This window comes from Orbicella faveolata, unplaced genomic scaffold (genome assembly GCF_042242905.1).
Source record: "Orbicella faveolata isolate gen_17 unplaced genomic scaffold, um_ofav_v1 contig_35, whole genome shotgun sequence".
Classification (NCBI taxonomy): domain Eukaryota; kingdom Metazoa; phylum Cnidaria; class Anthozoa; order Scleractinia; family Merulinidae; genus Orbicella; species Orbicella faveolata.
The window spans coordinates 21,249,165-21,268,015 of NW_028301564.1; the positions used below are offsets into that span (position 1 = coordinate 21,249,165).

General features: G+C 40.7%; 1 protein-coding gene across 1 annotated transcript; it reads left to right on the forward strand.

The window, feature by feature from the left end:
- Positions 1 to 2,555: 2,555 nt before the first annotated feature.
- On the forward strand, positions 2,556 to 18,637 carry LOC110064008 (uncharacterized). Its single transcript, XM_020771011.2, has 13 exons — positions 2,556 to 2,570; positions 3,786 to 4,143; positions 5,216 to 5,512; positions 6,336 to 6,620; positions 7,643 to 8,014; positions 8,595 to 11,282; positions 11,861 to 12,220; positions 12,560 to 12,892; positions 13,164 to 13,466; positions 14,445 to 14,747; positions 15,115 to 15,423; positions 15,917 to 16,219; positions 17,576 to 18,637. The coding sequence occupies exons 1-13, from the start codon at positions 2,556 to 2,558 to the stop codon at positions 17,890 to 17,892; spliced, it is 6,243 nt and encodes a 2,080-aa protein (XP_020626670.2). The 3' UTR covers positions 17,893 to 18,637.
- Positions 18,638 to 18,851: the final 214 nt, after the last annotated feature.

Sequence of the window (18,851 nt, forward strand, 5' to 3'; positions counted from 1 at the left end):
GGTTTAAAAGGTGGGAAAAGGATTACGCCCTGTGCAAAACGTAGATGATCCAAAAAAAGCCAGGTATTTGGAAGCATGAAAGAAAAAAATTAAAAAGATTTCTAAATTGCATCGGTCTCGGTAGGAGTTTAGCGTGAGAGTTTCGGAAAACAAGTGAACAACGGCTGACTATTCATTTGTTTTATTCCTTTATTTACTCCGGCTCATATATTCTACTCAAAAATTACAATATTTAGAGAGGAGGCCAAATGAGCCTTGGCAGGTTTTCATGCGGTTTCTCTATCCCGGTCGAATTGGAATTTGGAGATGTTGGTTTTTGTGTAGGGAGGAAAACCGGAGAACACGGAGAAAAACCCTCGGAGCAAGGAGAGAACACACAATACTGACTCGACATGCATATGGCACCGGGCCGGCATCGAACCCAGGCCACATTCGTGGGAGGCGAGCGTAACTATATTGTTTGCTCCCTATGACTGACGCTTAACCGTGACATCAGCAACAACAACAAACAACAACAACAACAGCAACAAACAACAAAAACAACAACTATCTACACGTACTAGTATTACCATATGACGAATAGATAGTATTTCTGAAAAAGAGGTTAAGATTCCACAACATATGGAACGCTTACACATTCATGTCTACTTTACAAATCAACACATCAATTGACAACAAGTAAAATAATATAGCATACCTCAAGTATATATACCTAACACATTGGATTATTAAACAAGACCACCGTCAGTGATCAATTATAAGATCACGACATAAGGTGTAACTCCATACATACAGGCATTTAAGATATCTCATGATTTAACAAATCGCTGTTAAGAACACGTAAGGTCCAGGGACCTCGGAAACTATTTAAAAGTGGTGTAGGCATGGCTAGGAAAATCTTGCCAAGATAAACAAGCATTAGGAGTCACTGTTCCACCCCTTTGTTACTTCCAAGTGTTAAAATTCGTACATTGTTTGGAGCTCTCAAATATCAAACCAAAGAGTAAGAGTGGTAACGGTATATCCCTACCAGCCCCTCCCCTAAGCGCGCTGTGTCTGAAGGGACAAATAACTCTAGGGGTAAAGATGAAATTTCAACAACGAGAAACATCATGCGGAGAAACCTCTAGATGTCCGAATACCTAACATTTCCGGTCACTTAACACAACCGCCAACATCAGCAAGCGAGAAAAGTCGCAAGCCTTTATCTTGATGGCCTTATTGGCTCCTTACTTCAGCACCCCTGCAGCTCTATGAAGCAAATTTGCAAAACGAGTGCTTGGAGAGTTTAGACTCAAGTTTGCGTAAATATCGAGTGCAAAGCAGACGGAAATGAGGTCGAATGTGCTTTCCTGCCTGTGGAGTTTTCTTTGTTTTTGCTGCTCCTTCCCTTCCTCCCTGGTTTTTCCAGCAGTAGCAGGTAAGTGTACATCTTTTGTTTTAGCCCAGCTGGCATCTAATGCAAAATTTTGCATCTAATGGTCGTTTGATAATTACGCTTACCGGTAAAGTTTGCAAAACAATTCATTTAAATCGAAAGCTCAGACTTGAACGATAAAGTAGAGCAACGGGTAAAGATTCCAAAACGGGTTGAGTCATTTATGTACGTTTGGTAGTATAAAACACTCTGTCATTAGTCCCATATATATAATATACGGTTACCGGCGATATCGAGTTAGACGGGGTCAAGTTTTTCTAGCTTTAACGAAAGATCGCAGTTTTGTCCTCTAGGGCTGGAGCTGCTTTCAATTGAGTGTGGTAAAACCAAAACCAAAGCAATTACTTCCCAATTACACCATAGTTAGCTACCCTCAGACAGTAATAAACCGAACCAAAACCAATTAAAGTAATAGGCCACTTCCGAGTTGCCTTTTGCCTCTGTGTCAAAACGAGTCTTCCGTCGTGCGAAACCATACATATGAAAATGTGTTTTGCCTACAGGTTCATTTTCGTGTACAGTAAAACTCTTTTTCATAGGAAATATTGTGCACGAAAACTCGTTTTGAAAAAGAGACACAAGGTAACTCGGAAATGGCCTATTTATTACTTACCAATTAGACTACTCAGCCAATCTCAAACTGTAGTAAAACCAAAACCAACTCGTCACATTGCCTGATTACTCTCGACACTCAATTGAAAATCGCACTAATATAGTATAAGGTATTGGTTATTGAAATGATTAAATAATAATCTTTACTTGAGGATGCCGACTTCACTAAGAGCTAGTGGTTCACAGAAGCTAGGGCTCCTCTAAAACTAAACCAATTGATGAAGATAATGGTTTACCTGATAAAAGTTTCAACAAATTACATGTTTATCAACAAAGAAAAAGTTGAAGTTTAATGGAACGATTTACCGCCAATGTTTTGAAATTTCTGGTTTATTATTCAGCGTTTTTATTCAATGAAAATGTGAAACTTATCCGATTTAAATTGCTCTGTCAAAACATACATTATAATGCACAACGAAAAGGAATGTGTCAGGAATGTGGTTAGGAAAATAATTCCGTTTGGTCTGAAAATGGTTGGGGGCTTTGAGGCGATTCCCATATAAAAATGACGAAGATGCCTGTAAGAAATCACTTGTGAATGGGAAATTAAAAACATTTCCAAAGCGTTTTATTCATTTGACTTCAAACAACTCTTCTTTGGGGGTGGGGTTACATAGGTCACAGCAGAACTCCCGGTTCCCCTTCCCTTAACTGATTGTGAAAGCGAAAATCACTGCCAATTGAGGCAATTTTTTTTTCCTGCAGTTTCTTAGGAAACGCTTGCACTTATATCTGACTATACTAATTAGCTCCAAAACGTCAAGGAGAATATCTCGGTAGCTGAAGAAGGAAAAAAAGCCGGTTATTACAAAACAAAATTAAAAAAAAGAAAGAAAACAAAACAAAACTATTCCAGAGTGGAGTCAGGGTACAGTAAGTAAATCCGCCCAATAGGTCATTGGTGTAGTCAACTGCCCTCGATCAGGCTGTGCCAGTCTGTCGTACGCTCGCTTTCTCCCTGTTCGCAGGCCGCTGAGACTAGCCTGTCAAAGTCAATTCAGTAATAAATATGAACTTTGTGATCACTAGACATATCCTGCTGTGAAAACAGTTCATTTATTTGCCCCTGGGGGGAAATGCAATATATGTACGATGGGCTTCACAAAATTTTGAAATTCCCAGCAGGGTACACGCATATACCCGAAATTCTGGAATCATCAGGATAGCAAAAGTGAACATTGACGAGTACTTTGAAGTAATTGAAATGTCCTGTTATTAACTGAAAAATGACAAAAAGGTCATCTGAACATGTAAACACATCATCATATGGTTCTTCACCGGGAATCGTTTCGAAACAGTGAAAAAATAAAATAAAATAAAATAAACCCCATCTTTACGCTGAATCTGTAGAGCTTATGGGTTTTACACACAGACTCTGGTTGCATTATAATGAGAATTACGTGATTTTAAACCAGTGGCAAATTACCTTTTGAAACGACTGTTCCAATTAATTTAAGCTCGTTTACTCATTGCGTAACATGCTATCGAATTTTGTTTTGAGTTGCAATGCCTACGCCTTCGCCTGTACTATGCAAATAACCAACTGGTCTGCCTACTACTAGTTGGGATTTTCAACAAGTTTCTGTCGGGTGCTTGCTCTACTAACACTCCAAATAAGGGCTTGCTATATGGCAAACAAAAAAACAAACAAACAAACAAAATTGTGTTTCTTAAAAATTGGCCTGGCCTTATCAAATTTGAACGAACCTTATTGAATTTGCCCTAGATCCTTTAGTTATTATACTTACTGGTAATTCATTTTGTTTTGTACACTGTAGGAGCCTTGGCCTCAACAGGAGCACCGTACTTTATAGACGAACCCTTCGACACATACGTCGAAAATGGTAAACCAGCAGTGTTGGACTGCCTGACAGGCGGGAACATCAAGTCCGCGATAGCATGGAGGAGGAATGACATTTTCTTGGATTTGGCCCGTGACGGCCGTAGGATGATAAAACCAAATGGATCTTTGTATTTTTCGGAAATTATTCACGGTGAAGATGAAGGGACCTACCAGTGCGAGGCTTTGTCAAGTAACGCTATGGGTCTGGATTACCAGATTTTAAGTAGAACTGCTCGCCTTATTGTTGCTGGTAAGTCAGACTGTATCAACGTCGAAAGTCTTCTTGACTCGGATTTTTTTATGACTATATCACTCGAAGGAGTCCTTTCTAAAAAAAAAAAAAAAACTGGTGTATGTTGATCTTTTTTGTTGAAAACTAGAGGCGAAAAAGGGTTTTGTGGGGTTTTTGAAGAAAACCAGACATACTGCATGGATCTACCATTTTAGATTCAAGTTTTTTTTAAGGTACCAGAAAATAAAATTAAAAAAGCAAAACAAAACAAAACCAAACCAAACAAAACAAAACAAAAACAAAAAACAAAAAAACAAAAACAGAACAAAACCGCAAGTCTCTTAGTTTGGCGGAGCAGCCTGTCAAAATACCGAACGGTTTAACATCATGGAAATATGAAATTACGAATGGCTATTCAATCACAACTTTACATACCTAATGTTAGAATTGAGTCCTTTCCACTCGGATACTTTCTGCTTCTGGTCTTAGTAGGTTTAAAAGTTCCATTAAGAATAAGTGCTAGAAAAAAATACACAGTCGGTATGACAAGGCTTGATCGATGGCGTACGCACATATTTTCATATGTTCAATTCGTGCGGACCTTAAGTCTAAAAACAAATTGTTTTTAAATGTCAGGTAGCTTTTTTCAGTGAAAAATCTGGAAAACCTTAGACATACAGACAAGGCTTTTAAAAGCTAGAAATGTTTACCTTAAACATGATCATTCATTTTATCGTGAATTGTAATTAATTTTACACGACCCCACAAGCTTTGAGCTTTGAATCTTATCGTGTTTAAATAAAGGATATGTATGTGCATCATATAGCCTTAAACATAGGTACAAAATGCACGTATGAAAAAGCACCGTGCTTAAAAGTAATCATACTTTAATCAATAATGTAATAATTAAATGTCTCCAAGAATGTGTTTCTCTGAGTCATTAGGGAAGTACTGTATATACTCGAATGGCAATTGACATATTGAACTGTTGGAATTTCTTTTCTAAAAATGCTACATATTAAATGTTATACAAATTATATTATTTGCTTTTGGTCTGGGAAGTGACGAGTATTGCATTTTCGATTCATAGATATCTCATCCAAGGTGGCTGTCACCCCATCAACATCGCGAATTTCATTTGGGGACACTTCAAGGTTTTATTGCGCTGTAAAACAGTCAACGCCGACAGCAGTTGTCCGATGGAAAAAGCAAGGAGAGAGAGGCTTCATTACAGCGGGTGGACGATTTACTTTGACTCCTGGGGGAGCCTTGCAGATAGCAGACAGCAAATTTGAAGACCAGGGACAATACGCATGTATTGCTGAAAATGCTGTTACTTCAGCAGCTTATAAAAGTGCTAATGCGGGGTCTCTTCACGTTACAGCCGGTACGTTTTCTTATAAGTCATAAAGTGAAAGCTCAGTTAAGAAGTCTGTCATTTAACGGTGGATCGGTAGTGTTTAAGAAGGCCAAGGGCTGTCTAGTAGACCAGACAGTGGTCTGAAGCTATTAGACGAGACATTGGTAGTCGATCAGACGACACACTGGTGTCCACTGGTAGTCTGTCAGAGGACAACTTTGCAGTTTTTCAGATATCATATTAGCAGTGCTTCATCAAACCTATTGGTAGACCGTCTGGAGCATGCGTGTAAATTACCACCGTGTAAATTCAGGCATTGTTAGTCTGTCAGACGTCATACTGGTATTCTCTCGGACTATCAATTAGTAGTCTCTGAGGCGATCCATAGACACTCTTTTATACAATACATCCATAGCTACGACTCACTGGCAGTGCACCAGTCGACACATTAATGGTAGTGTGGCGGCCGACACATTTATAGTGTGGTTGTTGATATATGCGTGCCAGTTGTCCTAGTACTTGTACGTTGGCTGTCACGTGGCCTTGTATCACCAGACGCATTTAAAGTTTGCAATAAACACACTGGAAGTGCAACAGCAGACATATTGCATTGGTTAAATATACCAAGAGACACTTCAGGCATGTGTCAGTGGAAGTAAAAGAAGTGCGTCTGATGACAAATTAGTATCTGGCCAGCTGACAACGTGGTATTTTTTAAACTTCACAGTACGTGGTTAACTGTATCTTCCGTTACATAATCGTGCTGTGCTACCTCTTGTAAATCTTCCAAAAAAAGAAAACTTCGAAGTGGTACTTAAAATAAAATAACTCTGGTATTTTTTTAAAACAGATAGCGGTCTTCGTGGTGGTCCAACTTTCTCTGTGGCACCTAAGGATAGAATAGCTATCGTTGGAAGTAAGGTGGTACTTGAGTGTATTGCAAACGGATTTCCTAAACCGAGAGTCACCTGGCTACGAGATGGGTTGCCTGTGCTGTTTGGGAGTGACTATTCTCTTCTGGGGGAGAGTAACCTTCTGATAGAGTCAGTATCTGTGGTGCACGCTGGAATCTACACTTGCCGCGCATTGGCTGGAGCTAGAGTACAACAAGTCACTGCTAAGTTAGATGTACACTGTAAGTGATGTGTTAGTATTTAGCCCCACTCAGATCGGGCTACTTTTGATCTACTGGGACCAGGGATGGGACTTTCGAGTCCCTCAACCCTTATCTCTCAGAGTATCAGAGTCTTGACTATGAAACGTTCGGGATCCATAGCACGTCCAAAATTTTTCCTTTGAGGTCCATAATATTAAATCCTACATATCCAATCCAGATTTATGTTATTGTTTTCATAAACGTTAGAAAACTGGTAAGGGAAATTATCTGGAAAAGTAAAGATTAACTGAAAAAGCTTAAAGATAGAAAAATTCGAAATCTGAAAAAAAAAAAAAAAAAAAAGACTTGCCAGTCAAACAATGGATCTTTGGCCAGTGGTAAGTGATATGTCTTACCAAATTCCTAGACAGGTTTAAAAGAAATTCACAAAGTTTTGCGTTTATTGCTTGAATGCCATTTGTTACAACCATTCAAAGTTGGTGGGGGCCTCAAAAGTTAGCCCCCCCCCCCCCCCCCCTCGTCTGAATAGTGTTAATCCTCACTCAGAGCTGGAATAGACCGGGCATGCACTTGGAATAAGTAGGGGAATAAGAGAAGTGAAGCAGGTATGATGTCATGCACTCGCTTCCGACTCGCCTATTTCGAGACAGCTTTTATGCAGTTATCACAATGTAATTTTAGAATCGCTCACTATTTTCCGTACAGTTTTGGCAGGATATAATAGATATTGAAACTCTTAAATGCCATTGTTACAAATTGAAAATACGAGGATGCATTTTTATTTCCTGAACGCTAGAACAAGATGTTTAGGGACCTGAAAAGTGTGTACACTAGATCGTGAATGCTCGTCCGTCGTGTTTTGCTCATAAAACCGAAAGGCGTGAAATTTGCACAATGTGACAGCTCATCAATCGTGCGTTTTTTGCTTTCGTCTTCTTAGTGTGTTCTAAATTATCATATTTGTGCCTTCACGTGTGGTTCAACAGACCCATGTAATCAGTCTCCAAATGCCGTCACAAACTCTTTGCTTCCCCCTTTAGATGCTCCAGTTTTTATAAAGAAACCAAAAGATGTCCATGCTTACTCTGATTCCAATGCGTTGTTTGAGTGTTTTGCGGACGGAATACCTAAACCAGACATCACATGGAGACGAAATGGAGACATGATTGAAAACTCAGATTTCAACACTATTGGAGACGGTTTCTTGCTCGTTAAGATGCTGGTCCTGTCAGACATGGGACCTTATCAGTGCTTTGCCGAGAACTCGTTAGGAAAAATCCAGGCAACCGCAGAGCTTGCTGTTTACATGAGAGGTAAGTATTTCCTGTTTAAGTTAAAAAAATCTTCGGCTTGTTATGAGAACAATCGGGGATATTGCGGCGCATCCCAGTGCGCAATCCACTTAAACCTTAGTTGGTCTTGGTAGAGGCACTTTTAGGTTTTTGGCTTAGGTCTTTTTAGCACATTTCCTTTAAAAATTCAAAAAATTGCATCATTATTCTCTTTCATTTACTTTTAAGCATTTCAATTATGCCCACTTTTTGTAGCTCTGAATTTAGCTTAAATTCAGTCTATCTATGCCTGTGTTCGTAATTTTTTCTTAGAGTTTAAATTCAATTTCAATAACTTTATTTTTTTTTTCATTTAGGACCAATTCTTACAATGTCATTAATAAGGCTCTCTCTGGAAACCCGCCACGTAGAGGCATAGACCAAAGTGGATAAATAAAGCTTTCCTTTAGCTAACCTATTCATACTGCACCATTTTTACAGCAATATGGCAATTCTCGGACCCTTTTGATCCCAAACGAGGAATAGTGAACATTAAATAGTACAATAAACAAGAATTAGGCGTCTGACGTCAAATCAAAGATCAGCGGCTTGTGATGGCCTCACTTACTCTAGTATCAGTGATTTTATGTCCACTTTGCATTCCCGTTTATGATCAAGATTAAGAAGACTTGATGTTGTTCTGTCCATTTGTTTTAAACAGGACAGCCACTTCCACAACAGCTAACCACAAATGCACTGGATATTACAACAACCTCAGATACCACAACATCCCCAGATATCATGAGATCCCCGGATACCACAACAAGTCCAGATGCCACAACAACTTCAGGCACCGTAACCTTCCCAGGTACAAAGGTAGTCCTACTTACCACAACATCCCGAAATGTCACAACAGCATCAGATACCACAACCGTTGCAGGTACCCCGGTATCGTCTGATACCACATCAGTTCCAGATGCCACAACAACCTCAGGAACCATAACCGCCCCAGCTGGTACCAGGGTAGTCCCACGTACTACAACATCCCCAAATGTCTCAATAATCTCAGATACCACAACCATTACAAGTAGTACTGAGACCTCGGATACCACACCGGGTCTAGATATCACAACCACCTCAGGCACCACAATCATACCAAGTACCACGAAAGTCCAAGTTACCCCAACATCCCCAAATGTCACAACAGCCTCAGATACCACAACCGCTTCAGGTATCCCGGTATCCTCTGATACCACATCAGCTCCAGATACCACAACACCTTCAAGCACCATAACCATGCCAAGTACCACGGAAGTCCAAGTTACCCCAACATTCCCAAATGTCACAACAGCCTCAGATACCACAACCGTTACAGGTACCCCGGTATCCTCTGATACCACATCAGCTGCAGATACCACGACACCTTCAAGCACCATAACCATGCCAAGTACCACGGAAGTCCAAGTTACCCCAACATCCCCAAATGTCACAACAGCCTCAGATACCACAACCGTTACAGGTACCCCGGTATCCTCTGATACCACATCAGCTCCAGATACCACGACGCCTTCAAGCACCATAACCATGCCAAGTACCACGAAAGTCCAAGTTACCCCAACATTCCTAAATGTCACAACAGCCTCAGATACCACAACCGTTACAGGTACCCCGGTATCCTCTGATACCACATCAGCTCCAGATACTACGACACCTTCAAGCACTATAACCATGCCAAGTACCACGGAAGTCCAAGTTACCCCAACATCCCCAAATGTCACAACAGCCTCAGATACCAAAACCGTTACAGGTACCCCGTTCTCCTCAGAAAGCACAACAAAAATCCTTAGTACTACAACAAACGCAGATATCAAAGAAACTTCAGATGCCTCAACAATACCAGATATGACGACCGTTCCGAGCACTTTAGCATCCTCAGAGCCCACAACAATCCAACATTCTACAACTAGCTCTGAGATCACAGCTAATTTAGATGTTACAGGATCTCCAGAGATCACAATAACCCCAGATGTCACAGCAATGGCAGACATAACATCTCCAGAGATCACAGCAATCCCAGAGTTCTCAACAATCCCAGGTACAGTTACCGCTCCTGAGATAACAGTACCTCCACTGTTTACAACAAATTCAGGTACTACTTATGGCATCCCAGGTGCTACAGCAGCCCCAGAAACCACAACAAACGTAGAACCTACAGCAGCCCCAGAAACTACAATATCTTCAGATACCACACCAATCTCAGATGCTGCGGACACCTCAGACACTACAACATCTTCAGATATCACACCAGTGTCAGATGCTACGGAAACCCCAGCCACTACATCTTCAAATACCACACCAGTCTCAGATTCTACGGAAACCCCAGACACTACAATATCTTCAGATACCACACCAGTTTCAGATGCTACGGAAACCCCAGGCACTACATCTTCATATACCACATCAGTATCAGGTGCTACGGAAATCTCAGTCACTACAACATCTGCACATACCGCACCAGTCTCAGATTCTACGGAAACCCCAGACACTACAATATCTTCAGATACCACACCAGTTTCCGATGCTACGGACACCTCAGACACTACAACATCTTCAGATACCACACCGGTGTCACATGCTACGGAAACCTCAGTCACTACAACATCTTCAGATACCACACCAGTGTCAGACGCTACGGAAACCTCAGTCACTACAACATCTTCAGATACCACACCAGTGTCAGATGGTACGGAAACCTCAGTCACTACAACATCTTCAGATACTACACCAGTGTCAGGTGGTACGGATACCTCAGACACTACAATAACTTCAGATACCACACCAGTCTCAGATGGTACGGAAACCTCAGACTCTACAACATTTTCAGATGCCACACCAGCGTCAGACGCTACGGAAACCTCAGTCACTACAACATCTTCAGATACCACACCAGTCTCAGATTCTACGGAAACCTCAGACACTACAATAACTTCAGATACCACACCAGTCTCAGATTCTACGGAAACCTCAGACACTACAACATCTTCAGATTCCACACCAGTCTTAGATTCTACGGAAACCTCAGACACTACAATATCTTCAGATTCCACACCAGTCTCAGATTCTACGGAAGCCCCAGGCACTACACCATCTTCAGTCGCCAAACCAGTTTCAGATGCTGCGGAAACCCCAGACACTACAACATCTTCAGAAGCCACACCAGTCTTAGATGCTTCAGAAACCCCAGACACTACATCTTCCTATACCGCACCAGTGGCATATGCTGAAGAAACCCTAGATGCCACAACAGCTCCAGATGTTACAGTAACCCCAGATATCACAACATCTCCAGATGCCATGACAAACGCCGGAGTCTACGCAAGGAGGGATGTTGAAACAAAAATGTCTCAAGGTTTGAAATTAAAATAAGTAACTTAACCTTTTCCCCCAGCGAGGAACTAAACCTTTTATACTCTTCACATTATCAAAACAATGGTGCGCAGCCATAAAAGTGATAGCTTCAAAACCCATAATTTAGGAGTGGTTGTTTCCATGTTAACCAAAAGAAAAATTGAAAGAAATGTATAGTATCCTTGTAATTTAAAGGGTTAAATAAACAGCCCTTCTGAGTTTAAAGAAAAACGAAAAGAAGACATCACGTCTACGTCTACTTCTAAGTCTCGCTTGATTAAAATTACATTTAAAGTGTGTAGAATATCTGAAGCTATGAAAAGTGGCGAGTAAGTTTGCCATGTCGTTGTCACGTTGGAAAACGTTTTTGCGTTTTACACTGAATGTAAAGTCAAAGACACCTCAATGTCGAGTAGTCAGTATAACGCGCCAACTTTACGTCATCATTTTATGTTACTCTGAACCGCACATCTTATCGTTATTTGCTATTTTATGTATCTGAGTCAGCCTGTTAATTAACGTTTTGTTACATCAATCATTTTTGCCTTGAATCACGTTTTTTTACCACGTATTTTATAGTCCCTAAACCACCTGGAACGCAAACCTACATAAGAAAGAAAATGGTGAGAGAAGGATTGGAAAAGGTTATTAAATGCGTAGCAACAGCATCTCATAAACCCGATGTAAACTGGTACAGAAAAGGCAAGAAGCTTGACACGACAAAATGTACGCATCCAAACGACGTCTCTTGTCAGGACATCGTTTACGAGGTTTATGAAGAACGGAAGCCTCAAGCGTTACGGTCTACTCGAGCTCGCACTATTCAGGTGCTTAAAATACGAAGCGCATTGTACCCCAGAGATCAAGGAACGTTTGAGTGCATAGCAACAAATGGCCATGCACTTCCTGCTAAGTTAATTGTCGACCTGGATGTCCAAGGTATTTAGAACGATGTGAAAGCTGTAAAAGTCTAACTAAAAACAAACACTGATAGCCGCTGGAGGTCACACATATCATTTTAATTTCAGGTCAAACAATCCATCTCAAATTTGAAACAACTTAATATACCTATAAAATCTTTTCTATTTGAGCTCAGTTTGCTCTAGTCGTGGCATAGCAAATTTAAACCTTTGACGAATTATTAAGGCCCTCACGGACCCGAAAGTGACAGTCCTGATTTTACCCCTTAGTGAACTTTACCATCGGAAGCGCAAATCATTTTCTTTCCTGTAAGGCCCGAACTAATCTTATAATACCATTTGGTTTGCCACAATAAAGCTCCACCCAGACTGATTAAAAAGCAAGATGAGATAATAAGTGGAAACGGCAAGAACTCCAAGGTGGAATGCGTCCTGGAAAAGGGCAACCCTCTACCAACTTTCAAGTGGGAATACCAAAATATGGTTTGCCCGGATTTTGATACGAGGAACTGTCAACCAGTTGAAACTCATTGGATGTCCGTTCCTGAGAGTGCGATAATGACACCTAAGCAAACACCGACAAATGGGAGTATCGTCAAAGTTCAAAGTGTTCAGGGAGTTGTACGCTACCGTTGCCAAGTGTTCAATAAATTGGGAAGTGATTCTCATGTCATCAAATTCGTCCGTCGTGGTAAGAAGATGCTACGTGTTTTAACAATTGATATTTTTAGACTCGGTGGAAATTTCCGGGACATTTTTTTCTCTCCCTCGTTCGGCGTGGCACGAAGGTGCTGTGTGTATTAACAATTAAGATCTTTTGGTTCGGTGGAAGTTACTCGTATATTTTTTGCTCTTCCAAGTTGTGACAATTTGCTTGTTACGTCGCTTTTATGCGTGAAAACAAGAAGAATGTTATTTTGGACTTTCATGTCTTATTCTAAACTGTGCTTTACTCCATACAGAACCTCTGGCGTTTGTGAAACAACCACAAAATGTTTTAAAAGGATACATAGGCCAGAAGCTGGTGATAAACTGTTCCACCAATGACGAAGATGCTTTGGTGTCCCTCCGGCACAAACGTCACCCATTTGAAGCCTTCACCGAACGCAAACCCAAAGCAAACAAACTTTGGAAAAAACGACAAGTGTTCTTACTTCTGAATCTCGATTTAAGAGATGCTGGAATATACTCGTGTGAAGCAAGCAATGGTGCTAATGAGACCATTAGATGGCCAGCTGGTACAGGATATTTAATGCTCAGTCGAGGTAAGGTGATAACCATATTTATTTTGATAATCCAAAGGCGTTCCATTCAGTGCATCTTAGTAAATTAAATAGTCTGCATTTGTGTTCATGGAGAAGAAATTAATTATCAGTTACTGTAGACTGCCAGGTTATAGAAATTGGAAGCATAACTTGAGCCAATTCCAACTAATTCCCGAACTCGTTGGAAATGTGAGGTATATTTGTAATGTGGTCTCAAACGTTGTCCGTGCAAATGCTGACAAGGTGAATGCAAAGAAGCGAAGGCGATTTGTAAGAAATAAACTTCTCATGAATATGTCTCTTTCAAAATATATTGGTTTCCTTTGGAGCAACCTTCAAACAAAGCGTCGTTTGTTTGTTTGTTGGTGGGAGGCATGGTAGCCTCATGGTTGGTGCGCTCGACTCCAGATCGAGCGATCCAGGGACATTGTGTTTCGTTTTTGGCCAAGACACTTTACTCTCAAGTAGAATAGAAACTATTTCAGCCAGGAAAGCCTTAGACACAATGATAGAAAGACATAAATAGCTTACAAGTGGCTTTAATTTCGACAAGCGTCTCTGAAATGAAAGAAAAACTTCGAGTCCCGAGCAGGATGCGAACCCGCGTCTCCTCGACTAGTATGCGAGGAGACGCGGGCTCGAATTCTGCTCGGGACTCGAAGTTTTTCTTTCATTTCAGAGACCCGTGTCGAAAGCCGCTTGTAAGTAATTTAGGTCTTTCTATCATCGCTTTGCTCTCACAGTACCTCAATCACCTAGGTGTGTAAGTGGGTAGAGGAAAATTTAATGCCGGGGGTAACCTTGCGATCGACTAGCATCCCATCCAGAGGGAGTGGAAATACTCCTAGTCTTTTCATGCCACAGAAATCGCGATCGGAGAAAGGCGCCGGCCTGATCGGCCACTCTGCTCGTATGCAAACTGTACCTTGTTTGTTTGTTTGATTGTCTTTCTTCTAAGCTAACACTCTATTTTTTCAGAACCTCTCGCCTTCCTTAAACCACCACCGATTATTTTACGAGGATACGTGGGCCAGAACGTAGAGATAGATTGTTCCACCAATGATGAGGACGCTAAGGTTTCCCTTTTACACAAAAATCACCCGCTTGTTGCCTTCAAGAAACGACAGCTCGATGAAAATAAACTTTCAAGGCGAGGGCAAGTGTTTACACTGCTGAATGTGGATCTAAGTGATGCTGGAATTTATGCCTGTGAGGCAAGTAATCAAGCAAGTCGCATGATAAGGTGGCCATCCGGTACAGGATATTTGATTCTTTTTCGAGGTAAGGTAATGCATGTATTCAAGTTAAATATTCGGTTGCAATGATCATCCAGCCATGCACGAGCTCAAGCCACGCGACTTTAGCCACCTTAAACGGCCGATCGGAATACGTTTACCCTTACGAAAGATTTTCAAGACGTATTCAAAACAGTCTAGGAGACGAACGTCTCAAAAGTAGACCATTGTAATCGTCTTTACGGCTACGTGGGGTTACAAGCCAAACTTGCTGGACGGAATTTTCGTTCATTTTACGTTTGATCTTGGCTTATTCGCCTAAGCAATTAAATTTAAAATCGATGGAAATAATCATGGTTGTTTTAATTAATTCACTTTGGCCGTAACCCATATCTCGCCTTTTTTCAATGTAGTTGAATTACCACGTCACTTTGTCTTAATACCGACGACACCAATCATTGTACGGCAAGGACAAGAAGCAAAAGTGACATGTGAGTCAGAGGGTGTGTCAATAACGAAGCTAAAATGGAAAAGACAGGCAACGAAAGGGGATGTGTCCGTCCCAGACAGCATGGTCACTGTTGATAAAGACAGGTCCAACAATCGCGTCAGGGCCACCTTAACAATCACAAACGCTCAACCACAAGACGGTGGTGTGTACAAATGCGTGCTGATGGTTTTTGACAAGACTGATTACAAGCAGACTACATTACTCGTCAAAGGTATTTTAAACAGACCATAGACTTCAGTCTTACTTCAGGACAGCTATACACATCATTATCGTTATCAGACATTATTATCATTATCATTATCACTATCATTCTCATTCTCATTCTCATTCTCATTATCAATAACATTATCATTATCATTATCATTATAGTTATCGTTATCGTTATCGTTATACAAATATGCAGCGCAAATTAACGTGTCAAGCATTATAAGAAACCTCGCAGATATCTTTCTTCCCATGAGGTGTAGCACTGCATTATAATTACAATTTCGTCCTTACTTGTAGATGACTGAATGCTTCCAAAGTTTATGGCAACCAAAGTCGATCAGGGGTAAATGAACTGTCACTTGTGTTTATGGGGTTTCATTGGACTCGCACTAGCAACGGTTCCTGGGCTATCGAAGTTCATCTGTGTCAATCAGTTTTCACTTTCTAATAAATAAAAAATACTGCTTATATATTTTTTTGTTTTTCCTTTTAAACAGAGCCTCTAGCATTCTTTATGCAACCGAAGACGGTCTTGCTAGGATACCTCGGCCAGAATTTAGAAATAAATTGTTCCACCAATGATGAGAATGCTACAGTGTCCCTTCTGCACAAACGACACCCACTTGGAGCCTTCACCAAAAGAAAACCTGAAGCGAAAAAACTTTTGATCCAGGGGAAGGTTTTTACACTGCTGAATCTTGATCTGAGAGATGGTGGAATGTATTCCTGTGAGGCAAAGGATCAAGCAAATAATCGCATTCGGTGGCCACTTGGTGCAGGTTATTTGATTTTCAGTCAAGGTAAGCTGATAAACAAAATAAGCTGCAAAGTGTAAGGCATGTTTTTTCTGACAATGTTCGCCAGTTGTGGATGGAAGATTCCACAATTTCCAGCCATTTTCATTTTACCCCAGTATACGTTTTGAAGGCGCGGTGGCCTCATGGTTAGTGCGCTCGTCTTCGGATCGAGCGGTCCGGGTTCGAGTCCTGGCCGGGGACATTTTGTTGCCTGTTCTTGGGCAAAACACTTAACTCTCTCCGTGCCTCTCTCCACCCAGGTGTATAAATGGGTACCGGCGAACTTAATGCTGGGGGTAACACTGCGATGGACTAGCATCCCATCCAGGGGGAGGGGGGGGGGGGGTAGAAATACTCCTAGTCGCTTCATACTACAGAAACCGGGATAAGCTCCGGCCTAGTGGGCCACTTGGCTCGTATGCAGACCGAGAAAACGAGGTTAATCACTCAAAAAGTTAAGAACACTTGGCGATAAATCACGAAACATTTTGGCAATAAAAACAGCTTTGAATTTTGCTGGGCCGTAGAGTAGAATACGACCCGCTAAATTAACCAATCGCAGCTCGCGTAGTAACTGAGAGATATAATAACGTTTTTTACTACTATTACATTTCTTATTTAGTTATTTATTTATCTATTTATTTGTTTTGTGTTTTTAGTGTAAGTGAGTCTAGTAAACATGATTGTGACTGTAATTGTCAATGTCAATTGTCAAGTAAAGCTGATGTCATAAACTTTTACATAGAGTCAGATATTTTTATAAGGTGGTAGTTCATTCGGCCGAATAACGCATTGTCTAAGTACCTCTTGTTGTAAAATAACTGTTCAGTTTCTTCATCCGAGCGGGCTACTAACTAACTGAAACGCGGCTAAGCTGAGGTCAGTAGGTCTCAATCTCTGTATGTAGGTCTCAATACATTCTTTCAAGTTACTTTTTCTTTAAAGTAAGGGTAAACGAAATTATAATAGTTGGTGCAGTGTAGTCGTTAACATAAACATAGTTTTGAAGAGGTCGGTTTTTGGTCATTTAAAACGCTGTCACTGTCCTGCAGAGTCGAGTGAAAAGGTCTCGTTTGATTATTTGTGGCTAATGGTGCTAAGTCACTGATTCTTGGATTTCGTTGCGATGTCTAGGTGGCTTTTAGTATCTTAGATGGAGTCTAAATAAAGTCCAAGTTTGTTGGTTTTGCGAAGGTCGTTTCGAGTCGTTTATAAGTCGTCTGTAAGGTGCAGGTTGTTGTTGGCATCCCGAGTTCAGAGAAATCTTCTTTTTAAATCACTATTTGAGTGCAATGTTCTCGGGCAGATCATTTCTAAAAACTATACAAAAAATAACCCTGTTTTGTTATTAATTTGCAGTTAAGCTACCTGATTACTTTGTGCTGAAACCAGAGAAGCCAGTCATTGTACTGAAAGGTCAAGCCGTAAACGTCACATGCGAATCGGAAGGCGTCTCAGTAACTAAGCTGCAATGGAAAAAGCAAACCGACTCAGGAGATGTGTCTGTCCCAGAGGACATCGTTACTATTGCTAAAGACAGGTCCACCAACCGAGTCAGAGCCATCCTCAGGATCACAAATGCTCAAGTTGAAGACGGCGGAGTCTACAAATGTGTTCTGAGAGTGTTTGAAAAGACAGGTTATAGGTTCACCAGGATCGTGGTTGACAGTAATTGACCAGAGCTAAAACAGCTTTTTCATCCAATCAATAGCAAGTTCGGACTTTCAAGGCTACAGAATCAGAGTCGGCGGAGCGTCTTCATTACTATATGACTTTCTGAGAAAAAAGTGATTTTGAAGTCAAAATACCCCACTTTCTCGTGCACTGATAAGATGGGGTAGGAATTTGCTTGTATATGTAAGGGTAGGTTTAGTTTTCTTTCCCAGCTAATTCTAAATCAACACGACACAAAAACAGAAAAATAAAATCCTGGTTTATTCATGTTACAGTACAAAGGGCAAAAGACCGACTAAAAAAAAGTTTGCCATTTGCCGTAAACGTCATTCTTTATCTCTCTAAGTTAGTTCTGAGATTATTTGGTAGGGGAATTTAAGCTGTTTTGGGAATTTTGTTACGCTGGTTCCTATTAATCGCTGGCTCTCACTGGTACATCAACTTGTAGCTATCTCTTCATCTACTTATTTTCTTGGGATTCCCTAGTTCTCAAGTCATTTTGGGCTATTGCAGTTATCAGTAGTTTGACGTACAAACTATTCGAATCGAAGGGTCTTTGTATTGAGCCTTTGCCTTGTATGCTTTGCTTACAGTTAAGAAAAGAATATGTGATTGCAGGCTTGACTGCTATAACAACGCTTCTCATTTTCATACACATTGCAGCAATTATATGAAATTCTTTGACTAATTCTTCACCAGTCCAACAATATAAGACACTTAAATAAAGTTTGCATTCATCATGAACTATACTCATGTACTTGTCAGTCTATGTGCACATGATTACAGCGCCCCTTGACACGTCGAGAGTTTTCTGCCCGTTGACTTGTTTTAAACAGCACAGGCCGTTTGTTTTTTGCAAAGATACAAAGTATCATTTACTGCGTAGTACCTGACGTGACACCGACGGAGAAAAACAAGAAGAACAAAACAAAAGAGAAATGATACGAAATGAACTGGTGTT

Excerpts from the sequence above, each read along its gene's own strand:
- LOC110064008 (XM_020771011.2), top strand. Across the intron at positions 12,221-12,559 it reads TGTCGACCTGGATGTCCAAG|CTCCACCCAGACTGATTAAA; the intron begins GTATTTAGAACG and ends GCCACAATAAAG. Across the intron at positions 12,893-13,163 it reads CATCAAATTCGTCCGTCGTG|AACCTCTGGCGTTTGTGAAA; the intron begins GTAAGAAGATGC and ends TACTCCATACAG.